Source organism: Melospiza georgiana, chromosome 24 (assembly GCF_028018845.1).
Source record: "Melospiza georgiana isolate bMelGeo1 chromosome 24, bMelGeo1.pri, whole genome shotgun sequence".
In the NCBI taxonomy this organism is placed as follows: domain Eukaryota; kingdom Metazoa; phylum Chordata; class Aves; order Passeriformes; family Passerellidae; genus Melospiza; species Melospiza georgiana.
In genome coordinates this window covers 9,115,710-9,134,212 of record NC_080453.1, presented here as the reverse complement: position 1 = coordinate 9,134,212, position 18,503 = coordinate 9,115,710, and the positions used below count along the sequence as shown (strand labels likewise).

The window sequence follows — 18,503 nt, the reverse complement described above, 5'->3', positions numbered from 1 at the left end:
ACTGCCACCATGGAACCATGGAGCTCTGGCAGTTCCTTGCAGGTCAGACTGGGGTGGCTATTTATTCCTAGCAGTTTGTCTCCAAGTGTTGGTTTCTACAAGCACAGAAGTGTCCTGAGTAAGAATTTCCCATTCCTGTTGGTTCTTGCCTCATTCCAGGACTGGTTCTGGTCACCTCCCACTGAGAGAAGGTAGCACGAGAGGCTGCCCTAAGCAGCACTGCTGGCTTTCAGGGCCTGGTAAAAAGCTGTGTAGCTTTTACAGAAGGCAGCCAAGGAGCACTGTCCCTGCAGAGCACGGAGGAACAACCTGGGAAGGGTGGAGATGCCCGGGGAACGCCGGGGGTCGCTGGTTCTGCAGCTCACAGTCAGTCACAGGACAGGCCCTGAATGACACATTTATTGTACAAGTCAGAAAGAAACCCTGAGTCACGGCTGGAGAACAAAGTTAAATTAAAAAATAAAGGTTTCAGATGTTCAGAGGTTCCTGCTGAGGGGAAGGAAAACCCCACATAGTAAAAGCAGCAGCCAGAGCCAGCCCAAAGGTTTGCCAGGGAGGAGGTTCTGTCGTCACCCTCCCTGCACAGGTGACAAACTCGGCAGTGATGGGAGAGCATGGAGATAGGAGAGCAGAGGGAAGGAATGAGCCAGATCTAGGAGGTGTCCTGGCCTGCTGAGCATCTGCAGGAGGGCTTGGAAAAAACGTGGTGGGTTTTGTTCAGAGATCTGAGCTGCTGGCTGGGCTGGGGGAGCACGGGAGAGAGGGAGAACAGAGGCTGCAAAATCCACTTTACATGGAACAAACACACAGGACTTAGAAGGGAGGGAGGTCCTTCATGGACACGAGTGCTGCTGGCTGGGAGGCTGCAGGGCTGGCTTTGGGAAATGCATCCAAAGGTTTGAGGGAGGAAAAGCCCCAAAGCCTAAACCCCAAGTGTGACACAGTCTTCCAGCTGCTGTGGAGCTGGAGAGCATCAGTTCCAAGAAATGCTGTAGTAACAACAAATACCTGGTCCTACACAGGGAAGGGTGAATCAGAGCTGCTTTTTAGTGCCACTTGACATCAGTTATACATTCTAGTTCTCATATACACAGATGGATTTCTTTATAAATCGACAATTTACACATCAAAAAAGTTTTACAGTGAAGTTCTTCAGCAAAGATCAGTCCACATGAGGAGGAGCCAGTCTTTCAGGAGCAGGAAGGCACTTGGCCTCTTGAGAGCAAGTTCCCAGGGGAGCCCCTGTGCAGACCCTGCCCGTCCTCTGTCCCCCTCTTCCGTAGGTGTGCAAAATCTGGGCTGTTCCTGCGCTGTGGGGCCTCACAGGGTGGTGGAGGGGAGCTTCTTCACCCGCCTCTGTGCCAGGATGGAGGATTCAATGGGCTTCAGCTGAGGGCTTGGCTTGGAGCTGTTCAGCGCCGAGTACGTGGCAGCCATGGCGCCCTGGAGAGGCGCAGGAGAACTACTTCAGACTCATGGTTTACAAGATGGGACCAGAGCAGCCACATCCACAAACAAAGCCAGAAGCATCTTTCTTGTTTCATTAAAGAATCTCCCCTTTCTTTCCTCCCCAAAACCCCTGCTTGTACTGCCTGCCCTGGCTCACACCTCTCCAAACTTCCCTCCTGCTTTCCCACTCCAGATTTTGTACCTTTACAAGCTGAATGTCCTGGTGATTGAGCTGGCTCTGGGGTAAACTGTCCTTCTGGGTTATCCAAGGATGCTGCAGGACCTGCTTGGCTGTGAGACGCTGGTGAGGATCTACGTGGAGCATCTTTGATACCAGATCCTACAGGCATCATTTGGAAAGTCAGACTTTAGAAGATTTCATAATTTAAATGCAAAAAACCCCACTTGTGTACGCCCCCAGATTAGGATTTAAATGCAGAGGCCAAGTTTAAAGTGCCCAGGCATCAATGTCTTTTTGTATGAAATATGTTTTTGGCAGGCCTAGGGGGTAGAACACAGAGCAAACCCCACATGGGTCAAGCACGAGGTTGGTTTTCCATGCAAATATCACAGCCAGAGCTAAAACAAAGCTGCTGTGAGGAACTTGTGTAGGGTAGAAGCTGCAGTGCTGGTTTTCTTCTCTCTCTTGTGTGCTCCCTCCCCAACCCGCTCTATATTTGCCTCACAGCAACCCCAACCCCAACAAATATCAAACCCTACCTTGGCCATGTCAGAAATAGTGTCCCAATTGCCCCCACTGATGGAGAACTTCCCTCCTCCTATCCGTGTCAGGATCTCTTCTGGAGTGTCACTGGGACCATTTGCAAAGGGAGTGCAGCTGGGGAGAGAGGAGAGAGCCCTGGCTTACTGACCCAGGCAGGAGGAGAGGCACAGCTGTCCCCACAGAGCACATCTGGACAGGGGTCACAGCCCCAGCCACTGCCTTACCCTGCCAGCATCGTGTACAGCAGGACCCCCAGGCTCCAGATGTCACAGCCCTCATCGTAGCCTTGGCGTTTCAGGACCTGAACAAGCAAAGGGAAAAAAGTGTGTTTGCTTCCTGTCATTGAGCTCATTTCAGAAGAGGGGCTTGACCTGGGTGCAGTCCATATGCAAAGCTTCCAGAGCTGGACAGAACAGCAAAGTCTGGGACTAAAATATCAGGATTCAAAATGGATTCATTACTACAAGTGTTATTTCTGTAATTGCCTCTTCCAAGGCGGGATGGAGATGGGAACAGGGCAGACCCTGCCAGGTGGGAGCACAAGTTAGGGGAGGAACAAGGGGACTGCTGGAGGGTCTCAGGTCAGTAGGGTGCTCACCTCGGGTGCCACGAAGTTTGCTGTGTAACAGGGGGTCATGAGGAGCCCGTTCTCAGCCCTGAGCTGCTTGGCAAAGCCAAAGTCACAGATTCGGATGCTCTCAGGGTTCCCTGATTTATCCACGTAGAGGATATTGCTGGGCTTCAGGTCCCTGTGGACCACCTGTGGAGCCAAGAAAGGGCTGTGCTCATACCCCACAAAAATAAAGGTCTGAAAGCTGCCTGAGGTCACTCATCCCCTGCCCTCGCCCCACATCTGCTTTGCCAAGAGGGCAACACCAGCAAGAAATAATTGTCATGATGGGCAGTGTTACTCCTGGGAGGAGAGGGAGCACAGTGTAATGCCAGGGAGCTTCCAGGAAACCAGTCAATACCACACTCACCCCTTGGGAATGCAGATACTCCACTGTTTTACAGATCATGTGCAGGACTGAACTGGCTTCTCTCTCCGAGAAGAATTTCTGTCTGAGGATTTTATCCAGCAGCTCTCCTCCCCTCATGAGGTCGGTCACCAGGTACACGTACTTGCCATCATCGTACACCTGCCAAAGAAAACATGGGTGGGGTGACCAAAATGTGCTTCCACAGCTTCCTTTTTGTACTCCATCGCCAAGGAGCAGACAGGGATCAGCAGAGGTGGCTTTGGGGATGCTTCCCCACCCCAGAATCATGTAATATCCCAACCTGGAAGGGCGTCACAGGGATCACTGATCCAGCTCCTGGCCCTGCCCCAACAATCCCACCCTGGGCATCACTGGCAGTGCTGTCCAAGAGCTTCTGGAGCTCTGGCAGCCTCAGGGCTGTGCCCATTCCCTGGGGAGCCTGGGCAATGCCCAGCACCCTCTGGTGGGCATCTTCTGACAGAGAAACAGCAACACGTTGAGCTGGGTCGCTGGGCTGCCCCTGCTGGGGCTGAACTCTGCTCCCACCAGCCTGCCCTTCCTAAACCAAGGCATGGGGAAGTCTCCCAAGCCACACTCACATCTTTCAGGGTGATGATGTTTGGGTGCTGCCCGTACCGCAGCAGGATCTCAATCTCCTCAGAAGGGTCTCGCTTGCTCTTGTCAATCACCTGCAAGAGTAGGGACACACTGCAGCCACCCCAGATGGGGAAGGGGCCAGGACAAAGCACACGAGCTGAGTTTGGAGCCTTGCAGAGCTCCTGTACCATATCCACTCTGTTCCCTCATCTCTTTAGCTCTACAAATACTTAAGTCCCGGACCTTGACTGCATACTCCATGTTGGTGGCCTTGTGGATGCAGCGTTTGCAGACGGAGTAGGAGCCGACGCCGATGGCCTCCTTCACCACGTACCCGTCGCTGAACTGGACGTTCTTGCCGTGCAGCTGCTGCCAGGGCACACAGGACAGGTTCAGGGAAGGGTTTGTGCAACATGATGAGTTAATGCAGCACAGAGAGAGCTGTCAGACTGTCTGCTACATCTCACAGCTTCTCCTCCCGGCGGGGAGCGGGACGAGAGGAGAACAAGGCAGATATAGGTCAGTGGGCCAACGCTGCCTGCACCAAGCACGGTGCCTTTGCCTTTGGCTGCCCAACCCACAGGCATTACAGACCCCCTGCCAGCACACATCCACCTGGGGACAGGAAAGCCACAGCCCCACACTGCCCTGACAGCCTGTGCACAGTGTGGCAGTCAGTGGTGATGAAAGAACAGAAGGCAAGAACTCCAAAGAGAACTGCCTCAGGCTCCAGGTAGTGCAGAGGCCCTGCAGACCTGGAGCATCCCTGCACCTCCAAAGAGCTGTTCCTCTGCCCCATTGCTTACCTGCACAACTGAATGCAGGGCAGGCTGGGGAGGGTGGACTTTGCCATCCTCCATTAACCCGGTTGCCACGAAACTGAAGCCTCGGAAGAGCTGATGGGCCCCTGCACTCGGGGGCACACCTGGGGAATCTGCAGTGGGAGAGACAGCTCGAGAAGGGCCTGAGGAGCAGAAGCCTCCCCCTTGATCCCAGGAGCTACTGTAATTTATTTCAGACAGGATCCACACCAGCAGCACGGAGTTTACCCCTAACATCCCACAGAGAATCATGGAATTGTCCAGCTTGGGAAGGCTCTCTAAGATCAGTGAGTCCAACAATTCCCCCAGCACTGCCAATGTCCCCAAGTGCCACATTCACATGACTTTTAAACCCCTGCAGGGATGGTGACTCCACCACTGCCCTGGGCAGCCTGTGCCAGGGACTGACAACCCTTTTGGGACAAGAAATTTCCCTGATATCCAACCTAAACCTTCCCTGTGCAGAAACCTTATCCTGCTGGTGCTGGATACTCCCTGGTGTGAAGTCACAGAGTGACATCTCACAGGAAAGCTGGGCTTTGCCTCAAGTCATACAAACCTTTTGGTGTCCGTGATGTGAACTCTGTGTCAAAATAAAAGGTATCATCTGGCTGGCCCACTGCAGGCTTGAAAGGGGGTTTGATTTCCCTGCGGTACAGCTTCTGCAAAACACACAAAATCCAAAAAACAGCTGCAAAACCAGCTTGGAAGTGCTCCCACAGGCACCTTCTCCCAAAGGGTGCAAAGGCTGGTGAGGAATGAGGGCCAGGAAGAGATTTTGTGAAACTGTGTCTTAGCATTTTGCTGCAGCTCAGGGAGGTGACAGGCAGCCCATGTATGAGACAGAGAATTTTGGTTTTGGAAAGGGTTATTGGAATGGATGGGGACCGCGGTTGGTGGCTCTCCCATAGCTGGCCAAGCATCAGGACTGTGCTATTCCTGCTGCTAGAACTGTGTTACTGTTGCTGAGTGGTGCAGAAATTTGCTCTTTCTGATACTCACGTTCCAGTCGATGGTGGAGTAGAAAGGGTGGCGCTTGATCTCCTCTGCCCCATCTGGCCCAGACCCTGCAAAAGCCACCACGGGTCATGTTGTACTGAACCCCCAACAAGGCCAAGGGCACAGCCAGGGAGGCAGCACAGCCAGGTGTCACAGAGAACCTCAGAAACCAAAAAAACCTGGTCTTACCTAATCTGTTGGCTGGATTCCTTTTGAAAAGGGCTCGCAGGAGACTCTGAGCCTCAGCGCTCAGGAACTGTGGCATGCCCAGTTTCGCTCTGGGGAGGAAGTTATGCAATCAGCTGCAGGTTTGAAGAAAAGCCACAAGGCATCTACAGCACCTCCACCCTTAAAATGCCCAATCATCTCTCTGGCATTTACACAGCACCCTTTAAATGGATGGCTGATATGGCACCACTTGCCAAATAACACCACAGAATTTCAAGAGCCCCCACTTGCAACATCCCTACTGTGCAGACAGGAGGGACAAACTCTTACTTGAGGATGAGGGTCATCGTCTCCTTACGGTCCTTCCCCTGGAAGGGCAGTGCCCCTGTGAGCATTTCAAACTGGGAGGGAAAGAGAAGAAGGGAGGTCATATCTGAGCAAGGCTCAGGGTTGCACAGGTCCCGCTGCCCCTTCCTGCTTGTGAGGGGTCCCAAGGCTGGCTCTGACAGGGCTCACAGGCACGGCGAGTTCCCAGCAGCAGCTTGGCTCTCAGGGCTTGCCTGGGAACGTGTCCAGGCCAGCGCCTGCTCCTGCCGGAGCCCTGGGATGCTGCAGCTGCCAGACGGTGGCACCAGATCTGCACTGACAGCGCGGGCCCGGCGCTGGGGTGGACACGGACACCCTCACACACCCCACAGAGAGCCCCCTGCATCCCACACACGCCACAGCCCCCTCACAGCCCAGCACCCCCCGGCACAGCAGCCTCGAGGGACCCGCGCTCCTGGCTGGAGGCCTGGACAGCCCCTTAGGGCTCTTTAGGGGTCAGCAGGACACGCAGAGCCGTGTCTGGTGTCCCAGGGCAGGGGCAGCTGGCGTTGCCAGTCCCGGCAGGGTACCCACCATGAGGACCCCATAGGACCACCAGTCAGCACTGTGCGAGTGGCCCTGGCGATTGACCACCTCCGGGGCCATGTACTCCACGGTCCCACAGAACGAGTAGGCTTTCTTCTCGTGGTCTATGGCCTCCTTGCTCAAACCAAAATCTGCACAAGAAAAGCTGTCAGCACCTGCTCCACACATTTCAAGCAGCTCTGTTTTTCAGGAACCAGCCTTGCTGGAGCCCAAGGCTCAGTGGAGCCCCTTACCTGTGAGTTTGATGTGCCCCTCTTCATCCAAGAGGATGCTACAGCAGGAATAGAAAAACAAGTTGTTACTGTCTATGTAAGGGCTAGTGAGAACAAGCACAGCAAGGGATGGTCTGAGATCATCCTTTGGCTCCCAGAATCCAAAGTTACCTGTCCCTTCTCCCCGTGCTTTAAGCTCCACCACCAAGACAGGAGTGGGACCAGGAGCAGCTCCCTCCTCTCCACACCCTTGGCTTCATAGCAAACCAAAGGCCGCAGAGGTACCTCCCTCTGACCTCCACAAACTCCAGGCAAGGATAACCAAGCTGGAGTGGGCTCTGCAGAGCCCACCTGGTCCCTTCTCCCTCTGAAGGCTCCCAGCTGCCTAAAGCTGGAGCCTGGGGACTGCCATGGATCTCTGCTCAGCCTGTGGCACACACAGCTGCTGGCTGGAATCACTGATCCGAGGAGCAGCAGCCTTGGATTGGCACCAGCAATCCAAGCCCACGTGTCCAGCCCCAGGGCACCCTCCAGCCCCTCTGGAAGGTGGGAGCTGTTCCCTGACTCCAGGCTGGGCTGGATGCAGGGCTGGGATCCTGCCTCAGCTGGCCACACATACTTCTCTGGCTTGAGGTCCCTGTAGATGATCCCCAGGCTGTGCAAGTGGTCGAGTCCCAGTGCCAGCTCTGCCAGGTAGAACTTCACATCCTCCTCAGTGAACATGACCTGCAGGCAGGGGGACAAACCAGAGAGGTGCTGGCTTACAATGCCAGCAGCTCCCCTGCACCCAGGCAAGACCTTCCACATCCATGTTGCTCCCTCCTGCCCTTTCTAAATTTTCCAGACTTCACCCACTGCTCATGGCTTGGATCATGAATGGACCTTAATGGCAGGGACACCTCCCACTGTCCCAGGCTGCTCCAAGCCCTGTCCAGCCTGGCCTTGGACACTGCCAGGGATCCACAGCTGCTCTGGGCACCCTGTGCCAGGGCCTGCCCACCCTCACAGGGAACAATTTCTTCCTTAACTCTAATCAAAAATGACCTTCTTTTCATTCTTGTTCTTTAGGAGATGCTCATCTCCTAAAGCACAGGGCTCCCACCACACCCTCTCCTGGTGCCAGCTCTGGACTAGCAGCAGGCTGGAGGCAGCTTTCATCCTCTCAAGGACTGCAAGGGTCAGTTACTTCTCCAGGCCCTGAGCAGAGAGGAGCTGAGCCACAGCAGCCCACCGAGATGCCAGAGCATACCCACCTCTTTGGAAAGCCGAGTGAAAAGGTCACCTCCTCTGAGGAAATCCAAGATGAGGTACAGCTTCCCCTCTGTCTGGAATGCTGAAACATAAGCCAGAGCAGGAATCAGAGCCCTGCACTGAGGGAGTTTTCCGTGGTGTTACATTAATCACTTAAATCCCAGTGGCTCCAGCTGGGCACATGCCCTGCGTGGTTCCTGGGTCAAATGCAGGTAGGGCTGATGGGGTAAAGGAGATGGCCTGTCCCTGCTGCTGAAATGGGAGCTCCCCACAGCACTCTGGCACTGCAGAAAATCCTCATTTTATGGGGGTCTGGTTCCCTTTCCACCAGTGATGCCCTCCTGAAAGGGCTATTTTCCCAGGAGAGGTGCTGGTCACCTTACAGCAACAAAGCTGTCCTTGCCTTCCCCAGAGTCAGGGCACTAACAGTGCAGAACTCCAGCTCAGCTAGTTAGCTCTACTTTCTCAGTTTCTCATGGCTTAATGTTCTAATCCCAGGGATTTGATGTTTAAACCTCCACTCCCAGTCCATGCTCAGCTCCCCAGTAACCCTAACCCTAGGCAGTGAAGGCATCCTTGGGCTAAGGCTGATTCCAGGGAAAAAGCTGTGGATGAAGCCATATTGTGGCAGTTCTGTGTTCCCCTTGGGATGCCTTTTGCAGCTGCAGTGTGCCTGGGGCTCTGGGCTTTGTGGTTTTCAGAACCCTAGGCATAACCCTAACCCTAGGCAGTAAAAGCAGCCTTAGCTGGAGCAGGCAGTGGGACCACAGATCCTTCCAGAAAAGAATTTCTGTTCAGGGGATTGTGTTGAAAGGCAGCCAGAGTCTGCTGGAGCTGCAGCCCCTCTCCCAGCACCCCAGGGAGCTCCACTCACCGTAGTGGAGTTTCACCACAAAGGGATGGTTGACATCAGCCAGGATGTCCCTTTCTATCTTTGTCCTCAGTCGGTCCCGCACTGTGGGAAGAGAGGAACAGCTCAGACTCAGAAAAGGGCCCTGGCAAGAGTCCTGCCCCATCCCAGCCTTGAGCACCAGGCTGCTTGAGCCAGGTGTTTCCCACCTCTGTCATAATGCTCTTAAACAGAGGAAAGAAAAGGAGGATGTTTTGCTGGGAAAAAGATGCTTCTGTTTCACCCAGCCCACCCCAGGCCAGCAGTGACATTTCCCCAGTGCTCTGTAAGTCACAGAGGGTCAGAGCACTGCAGCAGGAGTCTCCTTCCTACCTTTCAGTGTCGCCTTCTTCAGCACTTTCATGGCATAGAGGTGGTTGGTGTCTGGGGGAGTTATTTTTCTCACCAAGAAAACCTGAGGCAGGAAAACACCACATTCACCAAGTACTAAACACTGGCAGTAGGAGCTGGGTGCTTTCCAAAGTGGCAAACCCCAGAGTGTCCCTAAGAAGCTCAAGCTTTCCCATGGGGTTTCCAGGGAAGTGCTGTGTGTGGACTCCTCTCACCCCCCAGTGTCATGTTGCACCTTCCTCCATTCCAGCCTTCCACACCTCCTGACTCCTGCAGTTCTTGTGGGGCTGGGGCTGATGCCTGGGAGCTGTGATTGGAGGCACTGATGCTTCACTTTACCACTAAAGCCTCCTGGTTTGTCAGTCAGATCAACTCCTTGTTATTCAGGTCTTGCATCCTCTGGATTTTTATCTCCTACCCTTCCCTGATGTCTCATTCTACCTGGTTTTAGGCAGCATCAAAAGGACACCACCTGCAAGTGGTGGGCTTGGCAGTGCTACTGGTTGGATTGGATGATCCCAGAAGTCTTTTCCAGCTATTCTCTGATTCTACAAAACCTCTGCTGCATTTTCTCAGGCAGCAGCACGCAGTCCTGTCCAAGCCCCCACTGTCAGCTGGTAACTGACTGACAGCAAGCTGATTTAATGTGTCAGCAGATGGTCTGTGAGACCTGGATTATTGAAATAGATAAGAGCTACAGGCTACTTCCTTCCTCCTTCACAGAAAGGAAACTGGACCATAAACAGGGCCAAACCCAGCCTGGGGCACACAGCAGCAGTTCTGAGAAGGGAGGAACATGCCCAGGAACATTCCTGGGAGTCAGGAAAGTGGTTTTGTTGGGGATGGTTCCTTTCGTCACCAGAATAATTTGCCTGGCATGGCACATAGGAAGAAGTGATCTCACCTTGCCAAAAGAGCCCTGTCCCAGCACCTTCAGGAGCTCAAACTGTGAGGGATCAGCCTTCTCAGAGCCCTCCTTCACATGGTGGGTGATGTTGATTTCCTGCACGACACCTTCCCCCTGAAACAGAGGGCACACGGTTGGCAGGGACTCCTGAGCAAGGGAAAGGAGCTTTCTGGGATCATGGAACAAGGACTGCAGCTCCAGACTCACGGGAGCCACATGGGAGAGAACCACAAAGGCTGCTGCTTGTCACAGGTATCAGCATCTGCAATCAATAAGGGTAGGGAGGCCCAGGTAAATACAGAGCCCTCCCTCCCAACCACAGGAGCTGCTTTGAACTGCATTTCAGAAGAGTGCTTGAGAAGCACCTTCCTTTTTGAGGCACTGGTAGCAAAAACAGGAGTGTTTATGCCACTAAAAATCCCACAACACAAAAAATAAGGCACTGTTGTCAAAACAGGGCCAGGGCTGGCAAAAATCAGACATGTTGGAGCCCATCTGCTCAGCAATCTGAGCAACTCTGCAACATAAGTCTTAGTGCATCTTCAGCACATACAGATGATGCTTTAACAGACTCCAGCCTTCAAGAAGATTGAGGGGAAGCCAAGGTCTCTGGCACATGTTTTGTTTAAAACACATTATTTTACTTAAAAAAAATAAAGAAGAAAAAAATGGATTTCATCAGCATAAGTAGAATAAACTCACCAAGGGATCAGGGCCAGCACAGCCACAGACCCTGAGGTGATGCTGAAACACCTCCTATTCCCAGCAAAACTTTTGGACCCAAAGAGCAGCAATTATGTTCAAAAATTCATTAAATTCTGCTGTCCCCAGCCCTGGGGAAGCTGTGGCCAGCAGAGGCTGCAGAAAGCTGGAACTACTATTTATTTTTTTCCCTTGCAGAGTTGGGGGAAAAAATTTACACTTTGTTTTCTAGACCTATTCAGACACTTGGTGTGAAACCACCTCATCAAAGGAGCTTTTAAAGCCAGCCAGGGGCAGGTGCCAGCCCTGCCTGCCCTGCCCAGCCCACTCCCACCCTCCAGTGGCCATGGATGTGGTTGCCCACGGATGTGGTTGCCCACCTGCACTGAGCTCCCTCCCCACTCTCAGGCTGGGTTTTTCTCAGTTTAGGAAGTGGCTTTGTTTCCATGGAGGGAGCTCTGCTCTCTCCTGTGCAGCTCAGGCACTCGGGGCAGGGGCACAGGAGCTCCCTGGTGTTATCCTGCCTTTCCCTGGGCTCGGTGATCACAGGCAAGAAGGATCCCATAATCCCTTAAACAACACATTTTCGTGTTCCCGATGATCTCCCAGCTTAAACCAGCCACTTTGCACTTCTGGGTCCATCTGGAGGCTTAGTCCCTGCAGGCAGCTGCTGTGAGGAACAGCTTCCCACCTCCAGAGCTGCAACAGGAGCCGGCCAAGCTCAGCTCCTCCTGCCAGCTCAGCTCTGCAGGGAGACAGCCCACAGCAGGGAAAGACCCATTAGAAAGAAATTCTTCCCTGTGAGGGTCCCTGGCAAAGGTGCCCAGAGCAGCTGTGGCTGCCCCTGGATCCCTGGCAGTGCCCAAGGCCAGGCTGGACAGGGCTGGGAGCAGCCTGGGACAGTGGGAGGTGTCCCTGCCATGGCAGGGGTGGCACTGGAGGGGCTTTAAAGTCCCCTCCAGCCCAGACCATCCTGTGATCCTCCTACCACTTTGACAAGCCATTTGGTATCTTGCTGACACAAGGGAGGATTTTCCCTCATGGACTCATCCACCAGCTTGGAATTCAACACTCAGGACTCTTGTAACACGCTCCTACAGCCTGGCTGGCAGCACACACAAATCTCCAGCACAAAACCACCCCTGTGCCACCGAGGCCAGCTTCTTCCAGAGTCACCACAACAAACTATCCCAGAAGGCAGGGACAGAAAAGCAAACCAGAGTGCCCTGAACATCCATGGGAAGCATCAGGAAAGGAAGCAGAGGGAAGAGGCAGGGAGGTGGCAGGGAGGTAGCAGCAGGAGAGGCAGCAGGAGATGGCAGCAGGAGATGGCAGCAGCAGTGGCAGCAGGAGATGGCAGCAAGAGAGGCAGCAGCAGTGGCAGCAGGAGAGGCAGCAGGAGAGGCAGCAGCAGTGGCAGCAGGAGAGGCAGCAGGAGAGGCAGCAGGAGAGGCAGCAGCAGTGGCAGCAGGAGAGGCAGCAGGAGAGGCAGCAGCAGTGGCAGCAGGAGAGGCAGCAGCAGTGGCAGCAGGAGGTGGCAGTGGTACTGACCGGGCTGGAGAGCTGGCTGGGGGCAGGCAGCTGCAGGCTGCAGGGCTTGGCTCGCTGCTTCCTGTGCAGCCAGAGCATCAGGAGCGCCCACAAACGGGGAAATTTAGGGTCCCTCTCCATTGTCCCATCCCGATCAACATTGTCTGGCCCCGGGAGCTGCGGCCCCAGAGCGGGGCTGGGGGCTCTGCCGCAGCAGCAGGAGCTGCAGGAGCTGCAGGAGCTGCAGGAGCTGCAGGAGCAGGAACTGCAGGTGGCTGCACCGGCGGCGGATGTGCAGTGGGACCAGACTCGGTCACACAGAGGGAGGTTCACGCTCCCCCTCCCCAGCAACAACACTTGTGGTTAGGGCTTTTTTTTTTCAGGTTTTCTTTTAAAAAAATAATAATCTCACAGCTCCTCACTGGCATTTGGGCTCCCTGGCTCAGACAAGACACTGATAGAAACCACACAGAGTCTCCTAAGAATTATTTCCATCTAATGCTGCCTGAAGTTCACGTCAGGCTGGGAGCTTTGGGTATTTCCACAACAGGGGAAATCGTGAGAAGCCACTTTCCTCTCTAAAACAGAAGAGAAAAACTCGCAAGAACCCAACCAGAAGTGTGATGACACCTTGGAGAGCTGCACATCTCTGCTCTCCCACTGGCACAGGGATGAGGGGGCACCCACGATGGGATTCCTCCAGGAATGTTTGGATTGGCATTCAGTCCCTGTCTTGCCTTATGCTGCACAAGACTCCTTGCTGTGGAGTCTGGAGTTATTTATCTGAGAGCCACCCTGAAGGTCCATGAGGTGTTTTTAAGGGCATTTCTTGTTTCTGATCCCACCATGGCTCAGATTACGGGCAGGACAGAACAGAGGTACTTAAAGGGCTCGTTTGGCCTCCTTCCCCCTCCAAACCTGTTCACCTTTGACCTTTCCATCAGGACAGACAGATGTTTCCTGCAGCAAGACCCCAGAGGGTGCTGGTAAGAAAGAGGCCTCTTGAAATGAGTCAAAAGACACCCACACAAAAGGAAATATCCCCGTGTCAGCACTGATTTCTGAATTTCTCCCGAGAGTGCAGAGGATGGAACCAGTGAGACAAATTATGACTGTCTTGCCCCCTATGCCCCCACCACGTGCTCTTTGAGAACTGATAACGAAAGAAACAAATGACTGAGCAGCAGAGAGGCAGCTGGGCCCAGCCCCACCGCGCTGCCTGCTGAGCTCCAAGGCTGGGGCAGGTGCCAGAGCATGGAAAAGCACCTGCAGCTGCTGAGCACAGCAGGAGCCTGGTTCACACAACGCCTCCTGCCTTCTGACACAGCCCCGGGAGGGGGAACCCTGTCCACCCTGTGCTGCCCAAGAGAAGCACCCATTCATTCCTCAGCAGCTCCACGTTCTCAGTGTGGGGGAGCAGCAAACTCCTGGGCCTGGGCCTGGGCCTGGCAGGAGCTGATAAATCTCGTTGTGACCAGGACAATTTTTCATGTTGTGTTACCAGTGTGGGAGAGGAGCCTCAGAAAGACAAGAAAATCTCCCTTGTACATCCACGCAACCAAAAGTGCCCGTTCTGGCTCACTGACAAGATCAGAAAGCCACAGGAGACACAAATGGCAGCACGGAAAGGGGGTTGGTGTGGGGAGGAAGGAGGAGGAGGACGATGAAATCAAGTCCAGGATGTCACGTGAGCAAGTGAGCAATACCAGTCTCACAGAGCTGAGAGGGGCTGGCAGGGGCGGCAGGCAGGGCAGGAAAGGCTTTGGTTTGGTTTTCAGAGAGGTCCCTGTGAGCTCTGCTCACACCTCGTGTGTGGGACAGAATGCAAATGAAACGGATGAGTCTCAGTGAGGTGCCCACTGCAGCTCTCCTACCTTGTCTGCAGAGTCCACCAGGTCTTTCTCTATCCAAGTGATGTCAGACTTTGCCTGTGGGACAATAAACAAATGTCAGCACAGAGGGGCTGTGATTGTCTGCTAAGGTTTTCCCAAAGAACTTGTCCAGCAAGACCAGGTGAGCTGTTCACAGCCGCTGGGGTATCTCACTGGGGGAGCCATTGCTCCTTGGGATGTGATTCTGAGCCATGAGGTAGCTCCAGGAGAGCAGTTGGTCCCAGTAAATAAATTTATATTGATTTGATTTGATTTGATAAACTCAGGGTGACCTGGAGGTGGGACAGGAGCTACTGAGAGGGAGAAGAGAAGGAAAAGCAAGCCCTGAGGAAGGGAGGAGCTGCATGAGAACAGTGAGATTAGAGCTAGGAATTAACTGATTTTCAGCTCCAGAAGGACCAAATCAGATCGAGGGGCCCCTGCAGTCCCCTCTTCCCCTTCCTCCTCTGCACTGCTGTGCCCTCACAGGGGGAGCAGCAGGAGAGAGTCACTGTCCCACTGCTCAGGAGCAGCAGGGTGACAAATCTGCCAAGGCCACAGCTGAACCCTTCCTGAGTGAAAAGTCATCACAAGACCCTCAGCAGATCCCACTCCAGGATCCCTCCCACCCACCAGGAAAGCAGCTCCATCCTGGCTCCTTCAGAGCAGCCCCAGCCCCTGCCTGCGATGGGGTGGGAGTGCTGGATTCCCACAAATCCCACGGATCCTACGGATCTCTGCAGGTCCAGCCCTCCCTGCTCCTGGGGGAGCACCTGCTGCCACCCACAGCCTCCACAGGCATTTCCCACAGATCCCTGCACTGCTGGGAAAAGAGACTGGCTTCTCCTGGAAAATAAAAGCCCAGGAAGTCTCTCCAGTCAGAGGAGGAGACAAGCTCTGAACCTCTCTGTGCCGCCTTCGCAGGGCACAGGCGGCTGAGTCACCCACAGCAGGGGCTGGGCACGGGTGAACAGGGGGTTCTCCCAAGTTCCAAAACAAGTCCTGTTTTCTACTTTCCCCCTTTTTTTGAGGGAGGATTTTACAAGCCAGAAGCCAAGAGACAGGTTTGTTTTTGCTCGCGTTTTGTCACTTTGCCGGTTGAGACCGTCACATCTAAATGCAAGAAAAAAAAAAACCACCCTGCAAAAGCTCGAAACAGATTCTGCTCTTGGCATTTCACTTCCTATTCATCAACAACTAACCAGAAGCTGTTTTAATTTCTGTTGCTTCAACACATGCTCTGGTCCCAAAACACTCCCAAAATCTGGCAGCACCTAGGAAAGACACTTCTTAGAAAGCAGTCATACCCTCCAAAATGCCATTTCCAAAAGAGTGCTTAATGAAACCGGGATGAGGTCTGGCTCTGTAGGATCAGGAATTCCCTGACTCCTTGTGTCCTGCAGAAGAGACAGAGCCCAGCACGGCAGGCAGAGCAGGTATTTTATCAGACACTTGCCTCCTGGATCCTTGGCTTGCTGCGGAAGAGGAGCCTCAGCATCTCCAAAGCTTTGGGCTGTTATCCTCCCATCCTTCCCCAGCTGGTTCCTGAGCTGGCAGCCCGAGCAGCGCGAGAGCCCCGGTGCCGTGGTTGTGTCACTGGGATGTATTTTGGGAGTTTTACTGAAAGGAAGCGGCGGTTTCGTATGGGGAAATGGCTTTGTGTGGCCATGGCTGCACAATGCAGCAGCCAAACGAGAACACTGGGCGGCTTTACGGGTGCTTAGGCATGGAAAGAGCCATCAGCAAATCTCAGCGGGCTTTTCAGGAGGATCAGTGCAGTCCCCCTGTCACACACACGAAAACAGGCTCAGAAACAACAATTTCAGGCACTGCACAAGGCAGCAACGAGCAACTGAGAGCCTCAGTAGTTTTCTTCCTCAAAATTTCTCTACCCCTGCTCTGGGCAGCACAAATGGTGATGCAGCAGGGATGCTCTCCCTGTAGGATCAGTGGAATTGCAGCTCTCCAGGGAAAGGGCCAGGAGGCAGCAGCAGCTTCTGGATCAGCACAGGAGCAAGGTGGACCTGCTGGGGAAGGCCATGAAGATGTTCCAGGGACTGGAGCCCCTCTGCTCTGCAGCCAGGCTGGGAGAGCTCACATGGGGAAGAGAAGGCTCCAGAGAGAGCTCAGAGCCCCTGCCAGGGCCTAGAGGAAAGCTGGGGACAGAGTTTTTAGCAGGTCCTGTTGTGATAGGGCAAGGAGTGGTGGTTTTGTGCTGAAGGAGGTGAGATTTAGATTAGATATAGGGAAGAAGTGTTTTACAATGAGGCTGGTAAAACCCGTGGCTGAAAGCAGCTGGTTTCCTGAGGGAACTGGGAGTGCACATGTGGCTCCCCATTTTCCTTGCACGGAGCAACAACTTCCCCGTGGAGCAGCAGCTCCTGCTCAGGAGGGAGCTGGGATCAGTGGGAAGCACCAGGGGCTGCAGCTCTGCAGAGGAAGCGAGGCTGGAGCTTGTGGAGAGTAAAGGCTGCTCTGTCTGGAACTTTTTTCAAGTGGTGGTTCTCAAAAAGGGGAACAAATAAAGTAAAGAAACCTCCCCACTCACTGCCTGCCCTTCTGCAAAGGCCTTTTTTGGGCAGGGCTGGCCCTCGGCCTCATTTGCAACTAAAGAATTGGCCAGAACCTGGTACTTTTGATTGTATTTCTGTGGTGGATCCTCTTCAGTGCTCCTGGGAGCCCCCAGCCTGAGAAATCCTGCAGGGCACGGAGCAGAGCACGGCCCAGGCTGGGAAGGGAAGTGTTCAGCTGGGGGTACCTGTGCTTTGGGGCCATGGACTCTCTGAAAAGAAAAGGGAGCAATCCTAGAGGATCTGCAGGGACAGAGAGGCCTCCTTAGCCTTTAACTCACTCTCAACAAGGGCATTTGCTGACAGACAAAAGCCTCAGGGACACTGGGGCCCGAGGAGGAAGGGACACCGCAGGGTGGCTTTGAAGGTGGAAGTCCTGCACAAAGTCACGGCTACAAACACAGCTCAGGAGCGCCGGGGACCTCGGGAGTGGAAATTCCCAAGGAGGGAATAAGGACAGGGGCAGGTTCCTGGCAGGAGCTTTGCAGGAGGAGATTACTGAGAGGGAGCAGGGCTGCACGTTTCACACCATCCCCAAGGACTGTTACTGGTCTCCTGAAAAACAAAACCAACCAAAAATGGCAGAGGGAGGAGAAACCCAGAGGACACAGTCAGGCCTCCGCCCAGTGGGGGTAATGTGGTGTCCAGAAATCCTCAAAACATCAAAGCCTTTGTGCCCAAACCCTTACACAGCCAAGGCAGCTGAAGAAGGGAATGACCAGCTCCATCCTGGCGTGGAAAACATCAGGAGCCTCCCCACACATGGCTTAAACAAAAGCCTGACTCCTGGCAACGCTGCCATCCTCCTGGGGGCAATTCCTCCCCACTCACAGAGGCAACCAAATGGTGTAAAATCAACCTGGTGACTCCTGGGAAGGACTCTGCTGCTCCTCCAGTGATCCTGGCTCCCCACAACAGGGGTTACAGGCAAACCCCTAAAAAGGGAACACTGCCACGGACAGGCAGTGCCACACTGGCACCCCTCGAGCACATTCCAGCAGGTGGCACTCGGAGCACCTTCGGCGTCCAAATGCGTTTCTCATTTGACACGGGATGGGGGGAGCCCAAAGGCCATTTCATAAGCACACACGTCATAAACACCCCCCTGGGAAGATTCAGCACCCCTGAAACAGAGGGATCCTGGAGATTGTTAAGGGATGAAGGTTTTCTCCAGGAAAGCCTGAGCCTGAGGAAGGGAGGAGGCAGATGGTGGCTCACACAGCTGAGCCCCTGTCCTTGTGCTTCACAACATCATTTTTGATCTGCTCAGTTTTTAACCAACTCGTTTCACAGGGAAACCAAAATATCTTGTTTATGTCAGAGGGCTCAGGTTGGTTTTGAGATGGAGAGCAGAGAGGCTCCAGCACAGGCACCCCCTCACACTCCCAGGCTCCTCCGGCTCCTGGCTCTATCTAGGGCTATGCTGGCAGCAGATCCTGAAAGTTTCTTAAAAAAAAAAAAAAAAAAAATACAATTTCCCCACCCTTTCCACGCACCACAAGCCGCAACTGGCCAGGATCAGCTGACGATGAGCTGTTTGGGCTAAAGATACAAGCTCAGGCAAAAGATG

General features: G+C 53.9%; 1 protein-coding gene across 2 annotated transcripts in view; it reads right to left on the bottom strand.

The window, feature by feature from the left end:
• Positions 1–435: 435 nt before the first annotated feature.
• Positions 436–18,503, bottom strand: part of RPS6KA1 (ribosomal protein S6 kinase A1) — a 30,768-nt gene continuing 12,700 nt past the window's right edge. For both annotated transcript variants that reach the window (XM_058040110.1, XM_058040111.1), the window contains 21 exons: positions 14,367–14,420; positions 10,258–10,374; positions 9,336–9,417; positions 8,988–9,068; positions 8,116–8,195; positions 7,482–7,588; positions 6,884–6,921; positions 6,639–6,781; positions 6,069–6,139; positions 5,760–5,848; positions 5,574–5,638; positions 5,131–5,233; positions 4,557–4,684; positions 3,994–4,119; positions 3,753–3,842; positions 3,154–3,312; positions 2,772–2,933; positions 2,398–2,474; positions 2,170–2,287; positions 1,652–1,789; positions 436–1,443 (listed from right to left, as the gene is read on the bottom strand). In XM_058040110.1, coding sequence (XP_057896093.1) covers positions 1,321–1,443; positions 1,652–1,789; positions 2,170–2,287; positions 2,398–2,474; positions 2,772–2,933; positions 3,154–3,312; positions 3,753–3,842; positions 3,994–4,119; positions 4,557–4,684; positions 5,131–5,233; positions 5,574–5,638; positions 5,760–5,848; positions 6,069–6,139; positions 6,639–6,781; positions 6,884–6,921; positions 7,482–7,588; positions 8,116–8,195; positions 8,988–9,068; positions 9,336–9,417; positions 10,258–10,374; positions 14,367–14,420 — 2,151 coding nt within the window. In that variant the 3' untranslated portion in view covers positions 436–1,320. The remainder of the gene's footprint in view (positions 1,444–1,651; positions 1,790–2,169; positions 2,288–2,397; positions 2,475–2,771; positions 2,934–3,153; positions 3,313–3,752; positions 3,843–3,993; positions 4,120–4,556; positions 4,685–5,130; positions 5,234–5,573; positions 5,639–5,759; positions 5,849–6,068; positions 6,140–6,638; positions 6,782–6,883; positions 6,922–7,481; positions 7,589–8,115; positions 8,196–8,987; positions 9,069–9,335; positions 9,418–10,257; positions 10,375–14,366; positions 14,421–18,503) is intronic.